The sequence below is a fragment of the Mixophyes fleayi genome, chromosome 7, assembly GCF_038048845.1.
Source record: "Mixophyes fleayi isolate aMixFle1 chromosome 7, aMixFle1.hap1, whole genome shotgun sequence".
NCBI lineage: Eukaryota > Metazoa > Chordata > Amphibia > Anura > Limnodynastidae > Mixophyes > Mixophyes fleayi.
In genome coordinates, this window is record NC_134408.1 from 98,770,101 (window position 1) to 98,796,690 (window position 26,590).

Below are 26,590 nucleotides of genomic sequence, written 5' to 3' on the forward strand. Positions count from 1 at the left end.
ATAGAACACTAACACAGGTAATCTCTACTGCTTTCATTTTTGCAGTTTTTCTACTGAAGATAGGTGCTTTCTGCAATGCGTTCATCATAGTGGTTAAATTATAAGCATGGTGTTTTTCCCATGCTCACAAATGGAACATATTTGGTCTTGACTAGAATACCCAAAAAATAAAAGCTTTTGTGAAAAACAAAAACAATTATAAATTTACTGGGAAAGAGTAAAAATGAAGAATTGTTTTTGGTGATTTATTGCAAAAATGTGGAAAATGAGACGTTCATTTCCGGATTACTTTCAGCTTATGCATTTTAAATGCTCAGTAAAATATGTGGTATTCAGATATTAAACATTTCTCCCCTGCATATTTGCATTCTTTACTTTCACTAGGAGATACTATATTGCTTTTCAAGCTAAAGTGAACATCCATACATACAGAAACAGCAACGGTAGTTGCTGAATTATGTAAAATGGTAGTACCAATGTTTGGTATTATTATTATTAGTCTTTATTTATAGGACGCTACAAAATTTCTGCAGTGCCGTACAGAGACAAACATAAGATCTTACAGGGTAAAACAGTACCGAACATTACATAAAAACTACCAGTACTTCAAACACTCCAAACTTAGCTTGCATGATGAAGTAGGAGCAGAATAATAGGTAGAGAAACAAGAGGGAAGAGGACCCTGCTCATAAGAGCTTACATCCTAGAGGAAGGGCAAACAGACAGGAGACACAAAGGGAGTCAGAGGAGGGGATCAAGCACATGAGTGGGGGGAAATGAGAGAGTCAGGTATTCAAGTATGGATAGACGATTAGGTGGATGGCTGGTAGGTAGTCTTTGAGGAAAATATGAGTTTTGAGTGTGTGTTTGAAGGAGCACAAATTAGGGGACAGTCAGATGGAGCGTGGGAGGTCGTTCCAATGGAGAGAGGCAGTCCTGGAGGAATCTTGAATTCTGGAGTGGGATGAGGTGATCAGGGTGGAGGAGAGGCGACGATCATTGGCAGATTGCAGGGAAAGGGATGGAGTGTGAATGGAGAGGAGTTTAACTATGTAAGGGGCAGTAGAGTGGGAGAGGGCCTTGTAAGTGAGTGTGAGGAGTTTGAAAAAGTTTCTCTAGGGGAAGGGGAGCCAGTGAAGGGCGAGACAGAGAAGGGAAGCAGAGGAGGAGTGGCGGGAGAGAAAGATGAGTCTCATAGCTGTGTTGAGTATAGACCTGAAAGGGTAGAGGTAGGAGAGGGAGAGGCCAGTGAGAAGAAGGTTACAGTAGTCAATACGGGAAATAATGAGAGCATGGATGATGGTTTTGGTGGCATCCTGGGATAAGAAGACGCCAGATGCAGGCGATGTTACTGAGTTGGAAGCAACAGGATTGGGTGGGAGATTGAATGTGGGGGGTGAGAGAGATGGAAGAGTCAAGGGTTATGCCCTGGCAGCAGAGTTGGGGTACAGATGAGAGGGTGGCATTGTTGACAGTGGTAGAGTGATTGTGATGGGATGAAGATCTAGAAGGTGGGAAGACAATGAGCTCAGTTTGGGCAATGTTAATTTTGAGAATGCGTGAAGACATCCCAGAAGAGATGGCGGAAAGGCAGTGAGATACACAAGAGATAAGCGAGGGGAAGAGATCTGGAGAGGAGATGTAGAGCTGGTATTGACAAACATTAACTTTTCAATGGGACAGCTCTCAAACTTAGCAGTGAGAGATCTACAAAACATAGATAGTATATCCCGACAGAGGCCATAAACATATGGGGAATATGGGTGTCTGAAAAACCTTGATCCACATATAGGAGAACATTGTTTGTTCCTTTGCTTTTTATTCATGACTGTATTGTTTATTTTATTTCAATAAACATATCTCATGCTAGACTTTGTATTGCCACCTCTACTGAGATGCTGTTCTGTGACTACACATCTCGCCCTTTCTGTATGTCTTCCTGATATATAGCGGAGCTTCACATCGTTCAGCTTTGAAGCAAGTTTGGCAGCCTGTCTGCAGGTGAACATTTATACATCTGGATCAAGTTATTTTTTTCTACCGCTTGTATCCACTCACCTATTATCTTGATTTACCTTTGGCAATTACTGGCAAAACAGAAAATCTGTCTGAGATATGTATGTTTTATTTTGTCTGGAATTGGTCCATAACTGGCTTTTTTCACTGAATGTTGTGTGTGTTTTTTTTCCCTGGGCCAGTTTAACAGCAATATAATAAAAAAAGTCAGGCATAGAGTAATCTGTTTACTTGTTCAGCACTACTGAATGCTGATTTTTGCATCGGAAGAATGGCCATTGGCTAGAAAACTGACTATAACTTGGCATAATGACTTCTAGCATTTCAGAAGACAGTTGTTCACATGACTGAAAACCCACTCTATACTGACACGGCTTATCACGGCCAAGGAAAGCAATTAGGTAGTTATTCCACTACCATGGGCGAAATTGCAATGAAAGGATTGGCAGTTCCACGTAATCTTCCATGTATAATAGCCCCATCTAATAATAGAAGATTATTAAGATACAATATAATAATAGTAGTAGTGTTTGTATTTTTGCAAACAAGGTTCATTGGGGAAAACTCTGGTATTACTGGGCTGTATAGGGATATTATCAGTGGTGAACGTGCTTAATTTACTAATATGGCAAAGCAGTAGGACAAATAATGTTTATTGTCCATGGTCATGTCACAGGTATTTAAACAACTTGGTGGATACGGCCCTAAGTGCACTTTGTCAGGTGATCGTCTTACTGTTTTAAAAGATTGTTTTAAAAAGAATGTGTAGGCTTCCAAAGGGAATATGATGATTATTAACCCATTATGCTATTTTGTAGGCCAATAATAGCAAAATAATTAGGAGATAATGAGGAATAGCAATAATTAAAAGATAAGATAACAAAGATTGACTTGTTTTTTTTACAAAAGAAGCAATTAAATGCCTAAGTGCTTTGTAACTGCATTTCCATGTCTTTAGTGCTAAAATGTTTCTCAGGCATTTAAAATGAGGGATACTGGAAACTCTTCCCTTATCTCCTTATGTGGCATGTCTCCATCCTGTAACACTTTACATTGGTCAACAAGTTTTCTTATTGTTTGCGATAAAATAGTTGTAGGGACCAGTTCAGTAAATACCGTAAGTTTTAACAAAGCTACAATTAAAGGCCAAACACTGTGTTCTACCTCCATGCTCTGGGAATGAAATTACATTATTGCCTAATAATTTCGGAATGATAAGAAATGATTTAATTTTACAAGTTTTTCAGCCGGCCAATGGGTTCTATAGGTACTTGTCCGGGCGAATAGTCTATAGTAAAGCGATCACAGTTTGTGATGGGGACGGGCATGCAGCCTTCTGGGGAAGGATTCGAAGATCCCTCTCTTGCAATGCTCTCCCCATAGGATAGGACAGCTAACACCATATTCAGGGCATTTTCGCAGTCCCCATAGTCCCCTATGGGGACTGCACTTGTGATTAAAGATGCTGAGACTGCAGCACATATCTCAGATATCTGCTGCAGTACTGTCATAGTAAATAGGCTTGTTACTTTAAAATGCAGTAATCAGAAACCTTTACATGGGTTTTAGTGGGATAAAAACTTTCTCAGAGGTTCATAAATAGGCCTCTATATGCTTCTACTTTTTGCTCCACTATTTGCAACATTTTGGACAAGTTAAATCTTTTCCCATTTCAGTCAGTTATTGCAGTTAATTAAATCTATGGGTAATATTAAAAAACACTGAAACAATTACCTTCCAATACAATATGCATTCAATACAGTTGTAGTGAAACAGTTTTATTTACAAGAATATTTTGGGGGTGAAAATAGATTATTGTGTTCTGTCTTTTCTTTGCTATCCTGATCTACCTATATTGAAAATTAATATGTGCACGAGAATGGAAAACATATATTTTATAAAACGCCAGGGTTGATTAGGTGCTCCGTTAAAATCATTAATCTATTCATTTTATTTTGTACTACCAATTTCTAATATATACCTGATTGAACAAATCCATATATCAAACTTGTATTAAATCGGGTATCTACTCAAAATAAGAAAAATTTTATTCAAAGGTATAACTCATAATCACTGGACTCCATAGCAGAAGTTTTTTTAAAGGTATATGTCAGTGCCGTTACCCTGCTCAATACAGCAGATGGGGGATTTAATGGTTTGGGAAGTTGTTTAGTAAAATCGATTTTTAAATCAGAATTCCCGAACTGTGCAGCCTATTACTGCTTCACATGGGACGCTACTGGCATCCCCGCAGGAACAGTCTATGCTACAGAAAAGAGAGCAACCAAACAACAGAAGAGTGACAGAAAGACAGTAAAGAAGAAAAGAGACAAGAGTGGGTAAAATAAATTAAAGAGGGAATGAAGCCACATAGAGGAAGCGGAGAAACGGACTAGAGGCTATAGAAAATGCGGATAGAGAGTGGTAGAAGGATAGATGGGAGAAATTAGAGCAGGGGAACTCTATTGTTCTTAACCAGAGTGTGGTCATGTGGTCATTTACTTTATAGAGCACAGTCCCCACTCCCACCTCATCTCCTCCATTACTGGGTCACTGGGTGAACGGCACATGGCTGCTTCTCTTCCCTGTTTCTTCTTGGTGTATTACTGTGCACCGAGAGGTCCCAGCCATCGACCCACCAATGGCAGCTTTATTAGTATTGACTGATAATGCTTCTACTTTACAGAAACCACACGCACTTTCCTCTCCACCTGCTGCTATTGTTATTCCGCTGCCATATGTATCCATTGTTCCCCACACTGCATAACATGTTGGCATTTTATAAATAAAGAATACTAACAATAACACTGGGAAATGCATACAACTTCAGAACCACATGTATGAAGCTAAAGAGCTCCAAAGAGCATATTTATTCTTGTTTAATGTTAACTACCTCCTGAGACACTATCTAGATTTATTCATATTAATTAGTTGATTTGGAATACAAAAAAATAACTATTGAAATATTGTACACATATATTTATATCTGAGAAATATCTATGAAAATCAGAAAAATATGAATCCTGTCCGGGCCACAGGCAGAACTTTAGCAATGATCCATCCTCCATAGATTTTCATGTAGGTACATACCTGTGTCATCAAGGAATGACGAGTAGAACCAGTTGTCTTTGACATAATAAACCTATCGTGATCATTGCAATACCATCCTAGTCCATGTACAGGTTTAATACAATTTTAATTTATCCAGCTACACATAATATAATTTCTTAAATGGTACCACTATTTCCAGAATTTTAGCAGCTGAAAGAATAGACTAAGACTGGTACTACATTTAATAGGCATTAGAGTTTGAACAACAATAATATATAATAATTGCAGCAACATTGTCTGGTAACAGTAAAGAGGGTAAGGTTACATGCAGAAATCACTCTTAATAGAAATATCCATCAACTAAAGGCATAACTACAGAAAAAATGCCAAGCTAAATTTTAAGTGGGGAAAGTCTAAAACAACAATATCAGATTTCAATAGCGAAGTCAGCTGAAAACAGACTGTTAACTGTGCCCCATTAATTAGGTCAAGTAACCTTGATATATTTGCTGAACAAAATATGTGACTCTCCAGTGAGATGCAAATGACAGCATTATAGTTATATACCACAATAAGCATATCCATGACACTGTCTAGAATTCCTTGCTGTAGCATGACATGAACTTATATAGTACTTCCCATCCATATTTCAAACTTGTATAATTAACTTTCCTGTACTTACAGGGCAATTATATGCAACGGTAATTAAATATAGAGGGTGGGCCATTGCAAGTCCTGAATTTTGTCATACTGATTTTTATATAGCAGGCTATAATTTTAAGACACTGCAGTTACATCCAAATTGTCACAAGGGAATTATTGTCTTCATGTCGCTCATGTGCCCATTGTAGGTTCTTTCAGCGGTGGACAGTGGTCATCATGGTCACTCTGACCGGTCTGCGGATATGCAGCAAGTTGCAATGCACTGTGTTTTCTGACACCATTTTTTTCATAGCCAGCATTACCATTTTAACCAATTTGTGCTACAGCAGCTCTTCTGTGGGACTGGACCAGATGGGCTAGCCTTCATTCCCACCCTCATCATGTGGGTGCCAATGATCCTGTCACTAGTTTACCTGTTGTCCTTCCTTGAACCACTTTGGGTAGGTACTAACCACTGCATACCTGGAACACCCCACAAGACATGCCGGTTTGGAGATGCTCCGACCCAGTTGTCTAGCCATTACAATTTGGCAATTGTCAAAGTCACTCAGATCCTTGTGCTTGCCATTTTCCCCTGCTTCCAACCCATCAACTTCAAGAACTGACCATTCACTTGCTGCATAATATATCCCACCCCATGAAAGGTGTTATTGTAACAAGATAATGAAAGTTATTCACTTAACTTGTCAGTGGTTATAATGTTCTGGCCTGATCAGTGTATATGTGTGAGAGAAAGAGAAAAAAGAATGGGAACACCTGGGTAAATGTGGGACACAGAGCATATTGAAAGCAAGGGATTCTACACATCTTTGTAGGTGTCATAGTGGAAGCCGACATACTGGACTTGTAGAATTAAACAAAATCTCCCATTGATTCAATAGCTCAGCGTATTGCATCCTTTTAGAAGTTCCTTTCTAGTCTATTCAAGCTTTACAATGTATCATATATAATTGCATTGTATGCAGCATTCCAGTGGGCTTATCAAATAGAAATAACAAGAATGTGTAATACATTTATATTTTTAATCGTTGTTGCCTTTTCAGCCAAGTTTAAACAGTCAGAACTTCTTTATCCAATGTCCAGCAGTTGGCTAGTGGGGTAAAAGATTTGCAAGATATGATTTCTTTTTAAACAATGAGTGATTGACACACACAAAACTCATTCAAACTTTGCAGGCTATAGAAAGATTAAAAGAAAATCGAGAACTACAGATAACATGCACAGAGATAAACCAAAGTCAATACATAAAAAAATCAAATGCCTGTTGGAAAAAAACTGCCATTATTTCAGTCAATAAACTGGACAATGGTCAGCATAGTATAAAAAAAAATCTTTTAAAATTGGATTTCTAAGGAAACTGTTTGAATTGCTCAGGAAAAGGCAACTCCCATTGCTGAAATATACTGCATAATACTTGAAACATTTATGTTATTAAGGGCCTTTCTTGACAACATTAACTAAAGGGATATTCTAATATAGTTTCCTTTCTTCTTAGAGACAACAAAAAAGATATCTACAACATTAATGAGAAATATTGGAAATAAAAGAACAATATTTCAAAAGAATGAGAGGAAATTATTGGTATCAAACTCCATGGTTACATTTGTCTAGAGTATGGTAGTGCTGTCCAAGATTCTCTTTTGTGTAGACCAATTTACTTAATTATCTTTTTTTTTTATTCATAAAATGTAGACATATTGTGCATGACATATGTACAGATATATATATATATATATATATATATATATATATATATATATATATATATATATATATATATATATATATGTACAGTGCTGTCAAACAGTTTTTGGCAGGTGTAGAAAAAATGTTGATAAGTGAGAATGCTTTCAAAAATAGAAGTGTTAATAGTTTATTTTTATCAATTAACAAAATGCAAAGTGAATGAACAGAAGAGAAATCTAAATCAAATCAATATTTGGTGTGACCACCTTTTGCCTTCAAAACAGCATCAGTACATTCATTTTTCTAGGTACAATTGCACACAGTTTTTGAAGGAGCTCGGCAGGGAAGTTGTTCCAAACAAGTTGGAGTACTAACCACAAATCTTCTGTGGATGTAGGCCTGCTCGCATCCTTCTGTCTCTTCATGTAATCCCAGACGGACTTTGGCTCCAACTTTATTCTGCAGCAGGACAATGACCCCAAACATACAGCCAATGTCAGTAAGAACAAGGAGTCTTGGAAGTGATGATATTGGCCCCCACAGAGCCCTGATCTCAACATCATCAAGTCTGTATGGGATTACATGAAGAGACAGAAAGATTTAAACAAGGCTGCATCCACAGAAGATATATATACTATATGGACAAAAGTATTCGGAAGTATAAAAAGGGGCAATGTGAGAACCCACTGGCTGTATAATGGGCAACCCTTCTTAAAAAACATTTTACAGCTGCAATGTCCTCACGTTGTCCCCTTAACAGCAGCAATGCAACTGTCGCCATTTAAAGTGACGTAAATCACAGTGCCTGTATGTTCCTTTGTTGGAATTCTTCTATGTCACTTTTTCAAGAACTTTCATTTCCCACATGTCGGTAATTACAGCAGTCACCATTTTCATGTTGTTGTGACTGTTGTCGTAATTATGCTCATCGTATACTTGTACCCCACTTGTTGTAGTATATACACACATAAATATTGCAAAAGCAATACTTGTTCATATAATTATGTTACAAGTAAATATTCAATGAGGATAGTGGCAGTGTTCTATAATGCAATGGAAATACATGTACGTAAAACCAGTGTGGGATAGTGTACTAGGAGGTATCCTGCAATGTTTCACACACATGCTTTGACAGCTGTAAAATATTACACACCAGAGTGTGAGAAAAGGAATGCTTCTGAACTCTGATTGTGAGCTGAGTGTACTGTGGTCAAAATCAGGAAGTGATGGTAATAAACACTAAATATAAATTCAGGTTCTTCAATGAGGTAAAAACAGAGTACCATTTGTTTTTAAATAGTTGGTATTAATTCCCTAATAGAAGTAAAATGATGACTATCTTACATAGAAACGGTTCAACTTATAGTTGTGCCTCTTTCCTTGTTGGAGCAATGAGAACCGTCCTACCTGTGAACAGGCAGTTTTCTACCTCAAGATGTGTCTTGGGAGGTGGCGCCTGTGTTTGAGTTGTGCTGTTCACTAAGTTCAGTAGAAAACTGGGTAGTCACACAGTCTTCAGGTGGCTTTCTGCACCGCTATTTAGAATCAGTCCCCCATCCTGTATGATCTTTGCACTTCGTGAAGAGGGGGGGGAAGTCTTTAAGTATAAAAGAGATACAGTGTTAGCTGTGGAGATGACCAAAGAAGGAGCAGAGCTAGCAATGACAATTGAACTCACTGGGTCCATGTTGCGCACCAGATCCGGAGTCCGGTTGTCACTTGTGAGGTCTGAAGTCCAGCGCACTCACTCTGGTCTCCTCTCCTCTATCAGCACAGGTTCCTGCACCGCTGCTCCACTATATACAGTAAAGGTCACACAGCCCTGTAATATTTTGGATCTTGTGGTCACGTGACTGCTGACATCAGAAGCATGCCCAATTCAATCTACTTTGCCTATTTGAACTTGTTCTGTGGCAAAGTATTGGGCGACATACCTGTACTTCAGCGTTCCTGTGCATCTTGTGGTTGATTCCTCATTTGGTACTGCTTATGTTTCTGATTGTTGCTGTCTCTGTTTGTTCTGAACCTCCAAATTGTTATTTGGTTTGGCACTCCACATTCCATCGGTGTACCAATCACAGCTATGTTGTGCCTTGTTATGTCCAATACCAACTCGTCATGTGTAGATGTAGGGTAGAGGGCTGCAACTTTCGGACCCCCTGTTGAAAGCCAAAGATTTGTTAGACTCTGCACTGCCAGCGCTCATCCAGTTTGGCTAAAAGAGAATCCACTAAATCCACTAGAATTATGACAGTCCAGCAGCTGAACTAAGATGACAGTCACTAGATGTTCCAAACAACCCTGACCTTGGAGTGATGATTCTAATCTTCACTACCATGTAATTTCCCACTGCCTTCACAAACTGTTTTTATATTTGTGGGAAGATGATTATGCGAGAGGTAAGAAACAGAGCTGATCTAAAGCACAGGCAGGCACCTCTATCTGCTCTCTGCAGGCCGCTTTATAAATACATACTTTTGACTTTCTAGATTATCGTGCATTTGATCATAGTACACATAGTACACTTTCAAAATGAGTGACTGGTAGTGAGGTGTGATTATTGAATAAATTCATTAAACAGACCTGACAATTATTGTACTTTGTCTAAAGGCTCCCGAAATTAAAGTTGAAGGCTGGGGATCACATAATAGCTGCACAGCCTTATCTATATCAGTCTGGAATACAAGTATTCTGCGGTCTTGTCTCTTCTAACCAAGAGAAGGAAAGTTCAGATTCATATTACTTTATATCCTCCAAACCTTCAAACAGTCAAATTGAATATGGCAACCTATTCGCTGGGTGGCGATATATCAACATTTTCTCTACACTACTGATGTTACCCCCTTTGCAATATTGCATCAATATCCTACATCTGTATTTCAGAGAACTCATATTTCATGCTGAGCACTGGCCTTTCTGCACCCCTATGATATATGTGTGTGGCTAGATTATTTGGCACTGTACAGAATCTTGTTGGTGCTTTCCAAATAAAGAATACAATTATTTGAACATGCAGGTAGTAATTCAATGGCTTTGTCTAAAACTTGTGCAATGTTAGGGTACTAATTATTCTATTTGTCTGACAACCACTCTCAGAGATGTCTTTGATAGCAACTGTTCAAATTGTCATATATAACATATCTATTCTATTGCATTTAGATTAGGTCATAGTGTGGCATTATTTTTATTTTGGGGACAATGTCCTGATCAGTAAATGTTACATACATATTAGGAGCTTGATGGAAAGCTTCAAACATTTTATCTCATTGCTACCAAATAAAGTACTTTAATTTAGCGTCAGGAGCAAAGCAAAAAAAGGAGCAAATTTGCAGCTTGGCAAAACCATGTTGCACTGAGGAGGGAACCAATTTTAAATGTGCTGACAAAATTTAGAGTTTGGAGGGGTCTTGTACTAACTCATTTTTAAATTGCAATGTAAAAGTAAAGCTCTCCAGTATTTGTATGCTACATGCAAACATAGCCAGTGTTTTACCTACATACAAAATGCATACATTTGCACCCCTTGCATTTCAACCTGATTTGTCCAGGAGCAAATTTCCCAAAATTTTTTGCTTTGCTCCTAACTGGAAATGAGTCGCTAAATATTTACTATACTTTATGGACTAACAGGGTTTTCGGGGCTTAACTTTCCTGCCAAACACAACTATATAATGTATAAATATAGATTGTAATTATCTGCCTATTTAATAAATATATCTGGGTGTGTAAAATATATAGTCCTTTCTTGTAATGAGTATTACAATATCCCCCGCAGATCTGCAGGTTAGCAGCTGTCTTGTACTATAGACTGGTTTATTTTACCATGAAATTGATAGGTGCTTCCTGTCACACATTAATTCTTCCTTTGTTCCAAATCCCAACTTACAGGAAACAGACTAACCTCCTTAAATTCCATCCACAAATGCTTATTATCTGAGAAATAGAATTTCACCACAGCATCTTGTACTTCTCCCTCCTGAATTCTGTTTACTCTCCAAGGCTTCAGACTCCTAAAATACAAATGTACATTCCTAGCACCATTATTTTTATTTTTTTTTAAATCATATTGAAATGCGACATACCCCACATTGCCAAAAGTATGTGGACACCTGAACATCACATTCATAGGTGCATCTCATTCCAAAGCCATAGCTCGGGGGGCAAGTGCACAGTACTAGCCCATAGCCGTGGCCCATCCTTAAAGGGTGGTTTTCGGTACAATATATATTTATCAGTATAAAAAGAGGCTATTTTAGTGTTGCTTAACCCAAAAATTATTATATTATATAATATTATATTATATATTTATTATAAATGATAAATCTTATATAATGAAAACAAATAAAGCAACAAAATACAAAGATCACTTTATATTGCATTTTATTTTATATGTTCCTTCTTCCTACGGCACTTTATTTTTCTACACATACCTGGCTGATTATAATGGGTATAAATCATATACCAATATATTATATAATAATGTTCTATTACAGTACTGAACATAGGGGCTGATTTATCAAAATGCAAAAAGCCCTTTTGCTTTAAAAATCTGGGGGTATATTTACTAAACTGCAGGTTTGAAAAAGTGGAAATGTTGCCTTTAGCAACCAATCAGACTCTAGCTGTCATTTTGTAGAATGTAATAAATAAATGATAGCTAGCATCTGATTTTTTGCTATAGGCGACATCTCCACTTTTTCAAACCTGCAGTTTAGTAAATATACCCACTTATGTTTTTGTCAGCAAAAGGGCTGTTTTTTTGCTTGGCACTATATACTAATAGGGTTATTATTTGTTTTAGGGTTAACCAAAAACAAATGATATGAGGGGTGTGCTACTGGGAGGAGGAGCAGAGCACTAAGGGGTATATTTACTAAACTGCGGGTTTGAAAAAGTGGAGATGTTGCCTATAGCAACTAATCAGTTTCTAGCTTTTATTTATTTATTGCATTCTACAAAATGATAGCTAGAATCTGATTGGTTGCTATAGGCAACATCTCCACTTTTTCAAACCCGCCATTTAGTAAATCTAGCCCTAAGTGTCAATCTGACACCCTGGCCCAGAGCTGGATAAATGCTCTGGGGGCCTGGAGTCCTTTAGCTAGGGGGGCCCTTTATGATGTAACATGGATATCATTTTAGACAAATACACAGGCAATACTGTGTGCACTGCTGCTCTGCCTTCACAGGTAGTACAGTATAAAGCAAGACATACCTCCCAACTGTCTTTCCAGTCAGACAAAATCCTGACTAATTGAGAGTGTCGCCCAAATTCTGGATTGCCCACCAGATTCAAGACAGTTTGCAGATTGTCTTGCTCTTTCCTATCTGTTGTTGTCACTTTCACTACCTGTGGATGCTGGTGTCTTTAGATTAGTTGCTGCTTGTTTGGATCCTGAAATGTTGGGGGCCCTAATGGAAAAAAATGGGTACGTGAAATTTAGAAAACGCCAAACTGCCCCGACGTTAGATTAAAATAGCACCCACATTTTATAATTAGGCCTCCCTCCAGCCACAATATTAAAATAATAGTATTCACATTTGATAAATAGATCTATTTCCCTTCAACTAGCCCCAACATTAAATTAATAGCATACACATTTAATAAATAGACCTATTTCCCTCCCTCCAAACAGCAATAATTTAAATAGCATTTACGTTTAACAAATATAACCATTTCCCGCAACAATCCCAGGTATTAAATAATTCATAATCACATTTAATAAATAGACTTCAATTCATAGGCCCCACTATTAAATTAAATTGCCCCACCATCACCCCACAAATAAAATAGCACCCAATAATTAGCCCCCACCTGCACTCCTCGATTAAATTAATAGCCTACCTCCCACATTATATTAAGACCCCCTAGTTCACACACACACACACAATAGAATCATATACTGGCCCCCTCTCACACATACATACATTGATATACTGGCCCCCTCTCACGCACACATACATTGATATACTGGCCCCCTCTTACGCACACACATACATTGATATACTGGCCCCCTCTTACGCACACACATACATTGATATACTGGCCCCCTCTCACGCACACACATGCATTCATATACTGGCCCCCTCTCACGCACACACATACTTTGATATACTGGCCCCCTCTCACACACACAGATGCAGTCATATACTGGCCTCCTCTCACACACACATACATATGAATGTATGTGTGTGTGAGAGGAGTATATGAATATAGCCCCTTCTCACACACACACACACACACACACACACACACACACAAATATACATTCATATACTGGCCCCTTCTCACACACACACATATATTCATATACTGGCCCCCTTTCACACACACATACATTCATATACTGCCCCTCTAACATACACACATTAATTTGGCATACTGACACAAACACACTATATTAATATATTACTACCATACTACCCCCCCCCCTCCCCTCCCCCGGCACTCACCTGGTTCATCGGCACGCGCTGTGCAGTCAGTTCTTCATCTCTTCGGAGATGGAACGGCACCTATCACATGGTGCACGTCCCATGTGACACTAATAGAGGTCAGATAGTTGAAGGGAGTGAGATCCACGACCAATTGAAGAAGGTGGCTGGCCCAGGGGGCAGTCACTAAGTACAGACCACAGGGGCCCCTGTAATTAATATGGAGTTGGTCCCCACATTGCTCTAATAACAGCCACCACTCCTTTTGGAACGATTTCTACTAGATTTTGGAACATAGCAGCGAGAATTCACATCCATTCAACCGCAGGAGTATCAATGAGGTTGGGCACTGATGTTGGGCGATATGACCTGGCTCACAGTTGGGGTTTCAATTCATCTGAACAGTGTTCGACTGAGTTGTAGTCAGTGCTTTGTGCAGGTCAGCCAAGTTCTTCCACACCAATCTCAGGATACCATCATTTGATGGACCTTGCTTTGTGCCTGTGGATATTATATTGTTGAAACTGGAAAAGGCCTTCCCCCAAGCTGTTGCACACAACAGTGAATGCACACAATTCTCTAGAAGGTCATTGTATGCTATAGAATTAAGATATCCCTTCACTGGAACACAAAGACCCAGAGCAAACCATGAAAAGTAACTCCAGACCATTATTTCTCTTCCACCAAGCTTTACAGTTCGCAGTACGTATTTGGGTAGGAAGCATTCACCTGGCATGTACCAAACCCAGATAAATTTGTCAGACTGCCAGATGATGCTGCGTGATTTGTCATTTGTTACCCCAGAGAACACATTTCCACTGTTCCAGAATTTAATGGAGATGTGCTTTACACCATTCCAGTAAACATTTGCCATTGTGCATGGTGATCTCAGGCTTGTGCCCAGTCCACAAATCTCCAGATGAAAACTTTATGTGCTGATGTTGCTTCCCAAGGCATTTTGGAACTCTGTAATGAGTATTGCAACTGAGGACAGATGATTGTTACGTGCTTCAGCACTCAGTGATCCCGTTCTGTGACCTTTTGAGACCTACCCCTTTGCCGCTGAGCTGTTTTTGCTCTTAGACATTTTCACTTGACAACACAAGCACTTACGGTTGACTGGGGGGTGCTATTGCAGGGCAGAAATTTGACAAAGTGACTTGATGAAAAGGTGGCATTATCTGATTGTTCCACATTGGAAGTCACTAAGCTCTTCTGTGTGAAAATCTCTAATACTAATGTTTGATTACGGAGATTGCATGGCAGTATGCTTGATTTTATGGAACTGTTACTAATGGGTGTGGCTGAAATGGCCAAACACACAAATATGTGGTGTTCACATATATGTGGTCATGTAGTGTCAGATGCGAACTAATGCATTTTGGGCCCCGAGGCAGGGAAGCTGGGAGGAGGGAACCACAGCTTGCTAGTACCCCATGCAGCAGGCCCCATTATCTCTACCGCACCTTCTGAACCAATGGTAGTTCCGTCACTGTGCAGTATACATTATTTTATTATGTTATACTGTACATACAATATAGGAGACCTAGCCATAGCTTACTGAACATACTACATTAAAAAAAAGCAAGATTTAACATTGAAACAAAACAAAAAAAATAACATTTTTTGCATAAAATAGTCTGAGGGAAGGAAAGAAAGGCAGCATGCCTGTGTTATTGAGCTGTTCCACAAGGATGAGCTTAGTAGGGTGTAATTGTATGGATAGGTGGGCAGTCTGCTAGACAAAGCCCCAAATGAGAATTATAATGTTTTGCGGTCCCATGATGGTCAAGTATGCAATACTTTCTATTGGAAACCATCTTATTTAGGGTCCCAGAACAATGACACAGAGACACTTCGGGTCCCAGATGAAAGATGGGTTTGACCTCACTTGGATATAGTATTTCATGGTTAGCGTGAGAATGTTATTCTGTTGAAACACTGGAATTGTTACAAAGTAGGTAAACGAAAATGTTGAAAAGTGTAAGAGTAAGATTGATCAGATGCTGTAAGTGATCATCTGAATCATCTCAAGCAAAATGTACCAAATTTGAATATAATAATTTAAAGAAAGAGACTTTGTGAAACAGCCAGTGGCCAAACTACCATTGGTGCGACATGTGCCGTGCACCGGGGCCCATGGAGATAATGGGGCCTGCTACATGACATATGCAGAGGATCGGGGGCCCTGGTTCCCTCCTTCCTGCAGCGGGGCCCACAGTTTGCTAGTTCTGCCTCTGGAAGCAGCAAAAGCACACCTGGCTTCTGCACTTTGACTGAATGAATAATAATTTAATATTTTATTTGGTAAAATAGAAAGGACATGTTAAGCAAAGTAATTAGTCTAGATCAGGGTTTCCCAAACCCAGTCCTCAGGGATCCCTAACAGTGCAGGTTTTCCATATCTCCTTGCTGGAGCACAGGTGTATTGATTACTGACTGACACATTGTAACAGATCCACAGGTGGTTCTAATTATGTCGCATGTGATCCAGAAAACCTGCACTGTTAGGGAGCCCTGAGGACTGGGTTTGGGAAACCCTGGTCTAGATAGTAGGTTGAATTTCAAGCTCTGCAATTTGTGAAACCAAACATACAAGAAACCCAAGACTGGAACCAGCAACATATGCGTCAGAACGCCCTTGTCACTCTCTATTTGTACATGGCTTATACATTAAACCACTTCCGGTCCACCTCTCAAGTTGTAGGCCATAATGTCATATGCGTTTGGGCATGAATTGCATGCAGTTGCGTTCATTGGTGTAAGGTCCGTTTCCAAGCATATGAAAGCTATTTCACGCAAGATATACTGCGTCCGAACATGAATCAGGCCCATTACGGAGATAACATTCCAGTATTGGTGCTTGTTACAATGACTTGGCACCAGCTTGTAGATTTCCACTGTTTTCACAAATTGTTAACTGGTTTAATTTTGTGAGAAGATGTTTATTGGGGAGGGGGGAGTAGAGTACAAAACTGATCTATACTGCTTACATCATCATCATTAGCTATTGATATAGTGCCACTAATTAGCGCTGTACAGAGATCTCACATCACTCCATGCCCCATTGGAGCTTACAATCTAAATCCCCTAACACACATACATACAGACCGCGAGAGACTAAGGGGTCAATTTAATAGCAGCCAATTACCTACTAGTATGTTTTTGGAGTGTGGGAGGAAATTGAAATACCCAGAGGAAACCCACACAAACACGGGGAGAACATACAAACTTCACAAAGATGTTTCTAACTTCTGTCCTAAATTGAAATTAATATAAAAATATCTGTACACCTTTTTTTTTTTACCTGAACGGTTGTCTCTAAATTTTATTAATTTTTATTTCATTTTATGGTACATAATTTATTTTATCAAGTTAGGTACCCAACCACACACAAGTGGCTGGGTATCTAAAAAGTTAATTTTACAAATATGACCAGTACACAGCCATTAAGTACCAAGCATACCAGTCTGAATATATAGCTGTCTCTGAGGGCATTTAAAAACTGGAAATAATTTTTTTTTGCTACCAAAATCCTTTCAAATTCTTTGTTTTTTGTTTTTAAAAAAAGTCAGGTGAGTAAGGGGACTCCAGGACCGTCTTTACATCCTGTGTCCATTTGTATATTTTAATGCTTTTAATGAACATGCACGTTTCAGTTAAATGCACCCAAATAGCACAATAGGCATCCAAATTAGTAACTGCTGATGCAGAACCACTGCTGGCTCAGGATACATGCACACAATAAGTTGTTCTGCACATTCAAAAGGGCTCCACAAACACCTGGTAAAACACAGAATGCAACCCTAAAGGGCCAGTCTCATTTGCTCTGGAAATCCTCATTTTTCCATATTCCTAAGTAGCCTCTCTTGTATGTAAGTTGTTGAAGGATTTGTCTTATAGGTGTATTGTACTGTAAAGTGTTTTCTACCTCCAATGCATATTTTATTAAACAGTTTCAAATATTATTGATTAATTACTTTGAGTGTTTTATCGTGCTGTATAGTTACATTAACATTTGTGATATATACAGATTTGTAGTTTTTATTTATATTTCGTGATATTGCTGAATTAGTTTTGCCGAGTTGTGTACATTTTAAAAAGGACTAGAAATAAATTTGTAAAAATAAATATGAAAATAAGAACTATTTACACATACTTGTAGGCTTATTAACAATTTGTCATTACTCTATGAACTGAAGACATTAACTGAACTTTTTTTTACATTTTTATAAAGGAAAGGGTGATTACATTGCTTAATATCAGAACATTTAGGCCTCCGTTTAGCCATTTCATTGCACAATTTTGTCATCCTCCCTCTCCATCCTAAACAGCCTATAGATTGTTCAGTGATGTTCTCTGCAAAGAAAGTACTCATCCTAAATTCTTTCTTCAGATGATTTTTGTTTATTACCGCATCCTCGCTCTTGAGGCAGTGATGAAAGTCTGATTTACAGAAGACATGCAGTTGTTCAAAGTCCTTGGCTAGACATGCTGAAACCGTGTTTTTCAGAATTTATATTGTTTTCTCTACATGGTCAGGACTAGTCCAAATGCACCAGTGTCAATTTTTAGTTGTGCCTATAAATAATAAGACCGGCTTGTCCAGATTGAAGACTGTGGATTATGGTTCAGTGGCTGTGGTGTATTGATATGCCTTGCCTGACTTATTTTCATGCTTTAAAGAACTCTTACACATGGCTTAGAGCCACTGCAATTGCAGAAAAATCCGCCATCCTTTCATGAAATAAACTTTAAAGATCTTTCAGTGATTTATGTGAAAATCAGCAGACATCCAAGCAAAATATTTAAATTTCCCAGCAAATGGTAGAGTGCAAAAGCACAAAAAGCTGTTTCATTCAGCATTCCCAAATACCTCAGTTAGTCAGATTTTCCAGAATTTTGTGTTGTTATTTAATTATGAACCACTATCGAGGTGTCAATGTGCTTTATGTGTAAAGAACTTTAAATGTACACCTAATAATTATCAATTTAACTGCAAATACCATACTCTATATTTCGAAGTGTTAAACATTCAATGTTTAGGGTGTGTGAAAGTGGGATTAGATAATGATATTTATGTTTTATATTTACAGTGGCAGATGAACGCAATATTTCTTTGCTGAATGGACACAAGTCAGGTAATGAATTTATGTTCTGTTTATTCGGGAGAAAGTTTTATAGGAAATGGGTATAAAAATGGGTAGTTACAAAATTGGTATATGCCAAAGCTATATTATATTGCTAATTTGTCAGTCATAGTTTGTGGTGGAACTGCAAAGAGGCAAACAACATAGAAAGTGTGTACAATAGTTTCAACATGCTGCTTGTGATACAAGTTACCAGGGGATCCACTGGGGAGCCCAGGACTCAGTTTGCTTTATGAAATAAAAACATTGAAAAATAAATGTTCCCAAGCATCTCTTAATCAAATACTAATATATGTTTATGAAATACAAATATAAATCTTCTACAAGTAATGTATACATTAAAGCGGGGTACACACTATTGCATTTTACTTGAGATGCGATTTCTGTAATGGTTTTACCAATGATTAAAAATTCCGATAAGCATGCAGATTCATGTGTACCCCCCTACACAATTTACCTTCTGTGATATTCATCTCATACCCATCTGCTGAATAGATTGTGACTCTGCACACTCTACAGATATCTACCTACACAGCTGTTCATTTGCCCAACATCGTTCCATCATTGATCATGATTTTTAGAAAGTTTCTAAAACCAAATCAACAGATGCAATTGGTGTTGTAAGGTAAAACATGTTCATGGGAGTGTACACACTCTTGCAGTATCTGACCAAATGGTCGTTTATAGTGTGATCTGTACGATAAGTGCATCCTTATATACCCAGCTTTAGACTCAGTGGTGAGCTACTATTTCTAGTTTTCCTAAAAAAATTCCTTCAAATATTGGCAGCAGTGCTTGGGCTTAAGACATTGTTTAACCTTTTAAACAGGAGATGAGAAAGATTTGTTGAAAAGGAAAAAAAAATATTATGATAGGCAATCACTTTTATAGGTATGATGATGTTCAATCCTCCTGCATTGTATTTTCCCTCTCCCCCCCCAGCATTTAAGCAGTATTAAACTAATGATTAAACTAGTTTTACTCCCGTTTACCTCCTATTCAACTGATATACTTGTCACCCAAAGGACATCAAGCCTCTGTATTAGGTTTACTGAGAGCTTGGTTCACTGAATCATTAGATCATTACCACACCCACATTGTCCTGTATTAAAACTTTCAGTGTTTTCCGGTGCACAATGCTGACAGTGGTAATTTACATGAAGACAGATCAGTGTGCCCCAGTGAATATATATTTAGAAGGCCAATGCCTGAACAGAAAGTCTGATGACCTTGGTGTGTGCTGAGTGAGGCTTGTTTATTTCCTTCACACCTACCACGCATGGGGATTTCTCTCTGCTGAGGCATTTTTATGAATCTGGAGCAAATCAGCGCCCCTCATATATTTTAGTGTTTGAAAAAATGCACATATGATGCTTAAGTGAAGCCAGCTTATAAACAAGTAATGCTGCATGGTCATAAATGAGCGTTGGACAGCATCTCACTCCAGCAGTAGAGAAAATTCTGCACCCTGTATGCTGGTTATGTTTATGTGCTAAAAGGCGAGTTGTTGTTGACTTAATTGTATCTGTTCTTTAACATTTCCATAGATACTTTTATTAACAAAAATGTTTCACATAAAAATTTATTTTTATTTTCTTAAACAAATATTTGCTGATTCACTAAATGCCTCTTACAATTTGTTTAATATTATCCTATATAGTTATTTTTTACCATATAACGTGTTTTACATCTCTTATACTTTTATCTCATAACTGTTAGTGCAAGGTCATTTAGTGGTATTGTGCTAGTCTAAGACTGGATCAGTTTGTTATTCATACAGTCATTTTTATTTTATTTTTTTAGAAATAATACACTTTAGATTTTGCTCTGAACACATATATATTAAAATAATTATCTTAGGTTCAATGTAAATAAAATAAAATGTGGATTAGTAGTATAACATCAAATTTTATTGAAACTGCCACCATGATTGAAAGGAGAGAAATAATATCACAAGTTGTGTTGTTTGTTTTATTTTAACCTAAAAATCTTCTCTCTCCAACAAATAAATTTCCTCCTCCAGAGCAACCAGCATTCCCAATATGTATACCCAGCAGCTTGGAGATTTTTGAGTTTGTGGGCTGAGTCAGGATATCCAATCTTAGCTGATTGATTTAGTAGGTAAAAATGAGGGAGGATGGGGGGTGCATATCAGGAATGGAGAATATATCAGGGGGAGTCTTGTGTTTATAATAATTGGAGGAGCAGTATATAAGTTAATTGAAAACAAGATGTGGAGACTTGCGTTTTCCTCCAAAACGTTCTGAGTCTATAGTTATCTTTATATAATTTTTTGCTATTTGTTACATAAAAGCAAAGAGTACACTTTATTGTCATATGGAGACATGGATCTAGCTATTTTTTGTTGCCCTACAACTTGTTTTTTATTGTATACTGCTATCCATCCCTAAATATTTATTTATTAACTGTTATGTATGTAGCGGTTACATATTCCACAACACTTTACAGATAATTTACACACTCACACACACACACACATATAATATAGGGTTAAGATTGTCAGAAGTCAATCGAACTATTAGCATTGGAGTGTGGGAAGAATCCCACGTAAACACAGAGAGAACATTTCACACTTCACAGAGATAGTACCTTGTTCGGGCTTGAACCCATGGCCCAGCGCTGTGAGGTGGCAATGCTAATCACTGTGCTAAGTAGGTGATATACAATAATAAAAGAGGGAAAATACTATTGCTGGCTAGTCATAAAACAGATTGGGTGGAGTTCATATTAATGGGCAACCTTTTTAATTATTTATCTCTGAGTCTGCACAATTACGGTTGACCTATGTTACAATATAGCTCTCCTGCCTTTCTAATACTCTGTAATGTATCATAGCACATTATAGTGCTAGGTTATACTATTATGTATATGAAAAGCAAAATGATAAACTGCATGGAGCGCCAATGCGAGCAGCAAGCCGGGGGATCTCAGGTGATGGCTCGCTGGGCTACTGGCATTCCTTATTATATTATGGGGTCACTAAGAATAATGCTTTTTAATTGGTAAATGGGGGCAATAATTATATATGATGCACATATGTGACACTATATATTGCCTCCATAATATAATAATTCAATATTATGTCCCCCTTAATATAATGAAAAATAAAGTATGCCCCATAAGTTAATTTAATTATTTTTTTTGCCCCTTAATCATTATATAATGATTGTCCCTATATTTCATAGCTCGATAGTGCCTCCTCTTATGTTCTGAATGGTAATATCGCTCAAAGAGCTGGCATTTTGAGCAATCTCGTATCTTAAAACCACCTCTTTTATCTGGCAGTTTTCCTGATGATTTGTCAGACAGCAGTTTAGTAAATCTGGCTGTTTGCATTTTGATCATGTTAAAAATCTGGATGGCAATTTGTAATGTGGATTTCAGCCTTTTAACTGTCGGTTTGACAGTTCGGCAGTGGCGGTTTCATCAAACCGCCCTTTAGTAAATCTAGTCCCTAGAATGCATTCACATCTAGGCATTGAAAATTAAATTTGAAATGCATGCTTCACTACATTTTTTAATTTAAACCATATGCTGTTCTTTTGTAAACCGTTCTAATGGAGTTTAACACTGTAAAGTATAGTTGACATACATTAGCACATGCAGATTATCATTTGGGATACTATACTTTGAACTGTACCGTTAGGCATGCTGCATATTTTTGTCTGGTATCACGAGAACTGACAAACAACATTCAATGTGAAATGCTTTTCCAGTGCCCCACTACCTGAATCGTTTTGTTACAACTGAAGCACTCTTAATTTGACATGGAAACAGTGTTTCCGATTGAATTTCATTCAGGCGGAAATACACATTGTTCATTAACTTTCATGTAACATCAAGCTAGTGGTGCAGTTGACTCTGTGACAACTGAAAATTATACATTTTGGCAGGAATAATAGAGCGTTCATTGACACTTGTGTGTCACCAGACTTAAAGGCTAACTCCTTTTTGAAAAAAATATTAATGTTATTACCCAAATTTAAACTTTGTTTGCAATAGACCGCTCCCCAACAACCTCTTCCTGCCTACCTTTACCTTTCATGAGCTACCAATAATTGCCTAAGCTATCCATAAGCTTTTTGTTAGTTGTCAACTCCCATATGCCAATGAAGTATACTAGGGCTGCTACCCTGCTGCATCATGTCCAATGAAATTAGTCCCTCAGTCAGAATTTCTATTTGTATTAGCGTTTTGAATTCCAAGACATCATATTAATGGCATAGCGTACTGGGCGTCTCATGCTGCCGTGGTGAATAGTATTACATATTGGCATTGTAATCCACTGACATAATGGATGAAGTGGCAAGGGGGTGTCTCTGGTGCATAGAAACTTCTTGCCAGTTGTCGTGATCCAGCGATAGCCTTGAAAATTACTTAAAAGATTATCGGTAACTATCATAATCTGGAACCTCAAAAGTAGACAGGCGATTATATTTGAAAATAAATAAATAATACTGGTTGGGGGGACAACACAATATTTTATAAATAATGTAGTCGGCCCTTAATGGTAATTGTTTACTCTCAAATAGCATATTGAAAAGAGAAATATGTTAATGGACCTTTAAGGAGTTGTCCATACCACTTGCTAATTTTAATAATTAGACTGACTTAACAGCCACACCAGAAAATTATTTTCTTGTCGCACTATGGATCACAGTGTTAAGAAACAGTATCTGTTACCCAGTCCCTAACCTGAAGTGTGATAATATATAGTTCTTGAATGCTGAATGACCACTAATATCTAAGCTGTAATATGATATTTTTCATATTATAGGTAATGATCCAAGAAGAAATAGAATCTTGCAGTTGAGACAAAGATATTAACTACAATTCACTGCTTCATTTCTCAATTTAATTATTGCCGGTTAATTAAAATATAGTTATGTTGCCGCATATAGTAGGCACATTTCACACTTATGTCAGCTTTATTTTCTCTCGGTGCAACAAACACTAAGGATAAAGATGCACAAATATATTTATTATTATGGTCTGTCAACTTTAAATTCATTTCTAGCAGTGAAAATCCGTTACTACTAGTACATTAAAAATGAGCACGCTGCTCGAAAAGTATAAAGCCACTAATAATATAATAAATTACATAACGAAAGAATATCATTTTAATAAAAAACAGCATAGCAAATACATTCACTATTATTTTTCTTCTGCACTTCACATATTAACTTTTTAATATGCTCTTTGGAAGTAACTTGCTTTCCTGCACACTAATTTTATTCCAGATCACAAAGGGAAAATACTCTGTGTATTCAGTAGAGCAGTCTTGCTTAAGAAAGATGCACTACAATTTTACTTTTTCATCCCTGGAAATGTTTGCAGTCACACAAAATAATTCTTTTTTTTGTGACACTATAAAAGTAATTAATGGCGTGTAAAAGAGGAGGATGAAAAGCATTTATTCCCATGCGGTGACCTATGGTTCTCACTTTTACATCTATATGGTTCAATGCAACTTGTAGATTTTTCTGAACATTAGACTCTGTAGTCCTCTAAAGTAATCCAAGGATGTAGCTCACCTTCCACAGTAAGCAGAACACAGTAATACAAATTTGTTGGAATCTGCAAAACATTGATTAGGGGAAGGAACTTTTGAGTCTTTCATAGATTTCAAATAAACCTGTTATCCACAAGACCATAAGAACCAGTGCTGTGCTTGAGCAGCCCAATATGAGGGGAGGGGGGGGGGGCATGAGCACCACAAATCATTTTAAAATGTTAGCTCATTTCCCAAAGATTAGTGCAAGGTTGTGGTTCATCCCTGAAACCCCTGCGACATGTGTGATGAACCCATTTCTAAAATTCCTTTGTACTGTGAATTTCTGCTGAAGGGTTTTAGGACCTTCGTCAAAGAGATGCAGAGAAGGAGGTATAGGAGGCACTTACTGATATGAGAGCTACTTCTGATTGAATTTTTTACCAGCTTTCCAGCCAAGCTCCCCAGTGAACGTTAGTATTGGAGACAGCTGCATCTCACAAAAGGCAGGACTCCTAGGTATCCGACCCTTGCCACTGTGCTAGTGTTGGGAGTGGTGGAAACGCACCCCCCATGGTGGAAAACCTATGTGAGAGCTTATACAGAACGCTAAACTCTGCTTATGTAAATACACTGTATGTCTGATGTCAGGTGTGACAAGTATTTTCGCTGTATACTAATATGTAGTGCATGATTATTGCATGTTAATAATTTGAAGTGAAAAATCATTTTTATGCTGGATTAAATCTTCTTTTGAAGATTTCACCAGGTTATTCAGCTTCCATTTCTTCATGGTGTAGAGAAGTCCTTTGCCATCAGACTTTGATATCAAGCCTGGGTGTTGATATGTACAGACAGCTGGATAGTGACCATGCTGTCTTTTTATGAGCTACACTGAACGCTTAGTACAGTGGTAATATACAAGGTAGCAGCAGCTGGGGTCTGTTGAGAATCTCTGTACAAGAATATGCATGGTAAGAATGTGAGCAGAGGTAGGACACGCCTGTCACTGTAATTAGAGATCTGCCTTTGAACTTGACTGTACTATCTCCTTGTCCTTTACAGTCAATCTCAAAAGCTAAAAGTTTTGCGATTAGCTGGCTACATTGACAGTGTACGTATTGGGGAATTATGCAGAACACACACACAATCAGCCACAACATTAAAACCACTGACAAGTGAAAAGAATAACATTGATTATCTTGTTTCAGTGTCACCTGTCAATGGGTGGGATACATTAGTTAAAGCTGGCTATGATAGAAAGGTGTCAGAACATATATATACATATATATGTATGTATGGATATATATATAATAGACATAGACACTGAGTGTCACAACTATATTGTGTACCTGCTTTTGTTGGTGCAGCTCAGAGGAAGGTGCGGAATCTAACGTGCCCCTGGTATTTACCAGAAACTCCCGCAAGGAAGTATGGACTCCGCTGCAGGGACACGCAGGTCGCGGTCCTCTCACGAGTCAACAGCGAGATACAACGAGGTGTCAGACAGGTTGGGTCGGTAACGTTCTTGTAGTACGAGGTACACAAGGATATCCAGAAGAATGGTGAGACAAGCCGGGTTGATAACGTTCAGGTAGCGCAGTACAAAAGGAGAATCCAAATAGGGTGGTCAAACGGTCCGGGTCAAAAGGTCACAGGCAGCACAAGGATGGTCAGGAACAAATACAGGAGACTGGTACACACAAATGCTGGAGGCAGGAAGACCTGATACTCTGGCACTGGTAGGAGGGCCAGAGGATGTTTAAATAGCGTGGTGCCCCAATCAGAATCAGCGCTGCAGCTCTGTCATTCCCGGCACCAGGGAGATCCATTCATAGCGTCCCGTTGCCTAGCAACGGGGCGCGCTGTTACTGAGGTCGGCGGCCAGATGCGCTGGGCGGAGAACAGGCGACCGTCCCGGAGGGATCGCGGGATGGCGCCTGACACTGGGGAAGTTGTTAATGGCAAAAAGCCCAGGTTTCTGTCTTCTGTGTCTTAAAACTCCAGAGAGATAGTTTGTGTTGGATCAGCATGGTGGAATAGTGGCTATCACTTCTGCTTAACAACACTGGAGTCATGA

At 38.2% G+C, this 26,590-nt stretch overlaps 1 protein-coding gene across 4 annotated transcripts in view; it reads left to right on the top strand.

The window, feature by feature from the left end:
• Positions 1-26,590, top strand: part of PARD3B (par-3 family cell polarity regulator beta) — a 1,062,783-nt gene that overhangs the window by 442,891 nt on the left and 593,302 nt on the right. For all 4 annotated transcript variants that reach the window (XM_075180190.1, XM_075180191.1, XM_075180192.1 and 1 more), the window contains exon 16: positions 18,945-18,989. In XM_075180190.1, the coding sequence (XP_075036291.1) occupies positions 18,945-18,989 (45 nt within the window). The remainder of the gene's footprint in view (positions 1-18,944; positions 18,990-26,590) is intronic.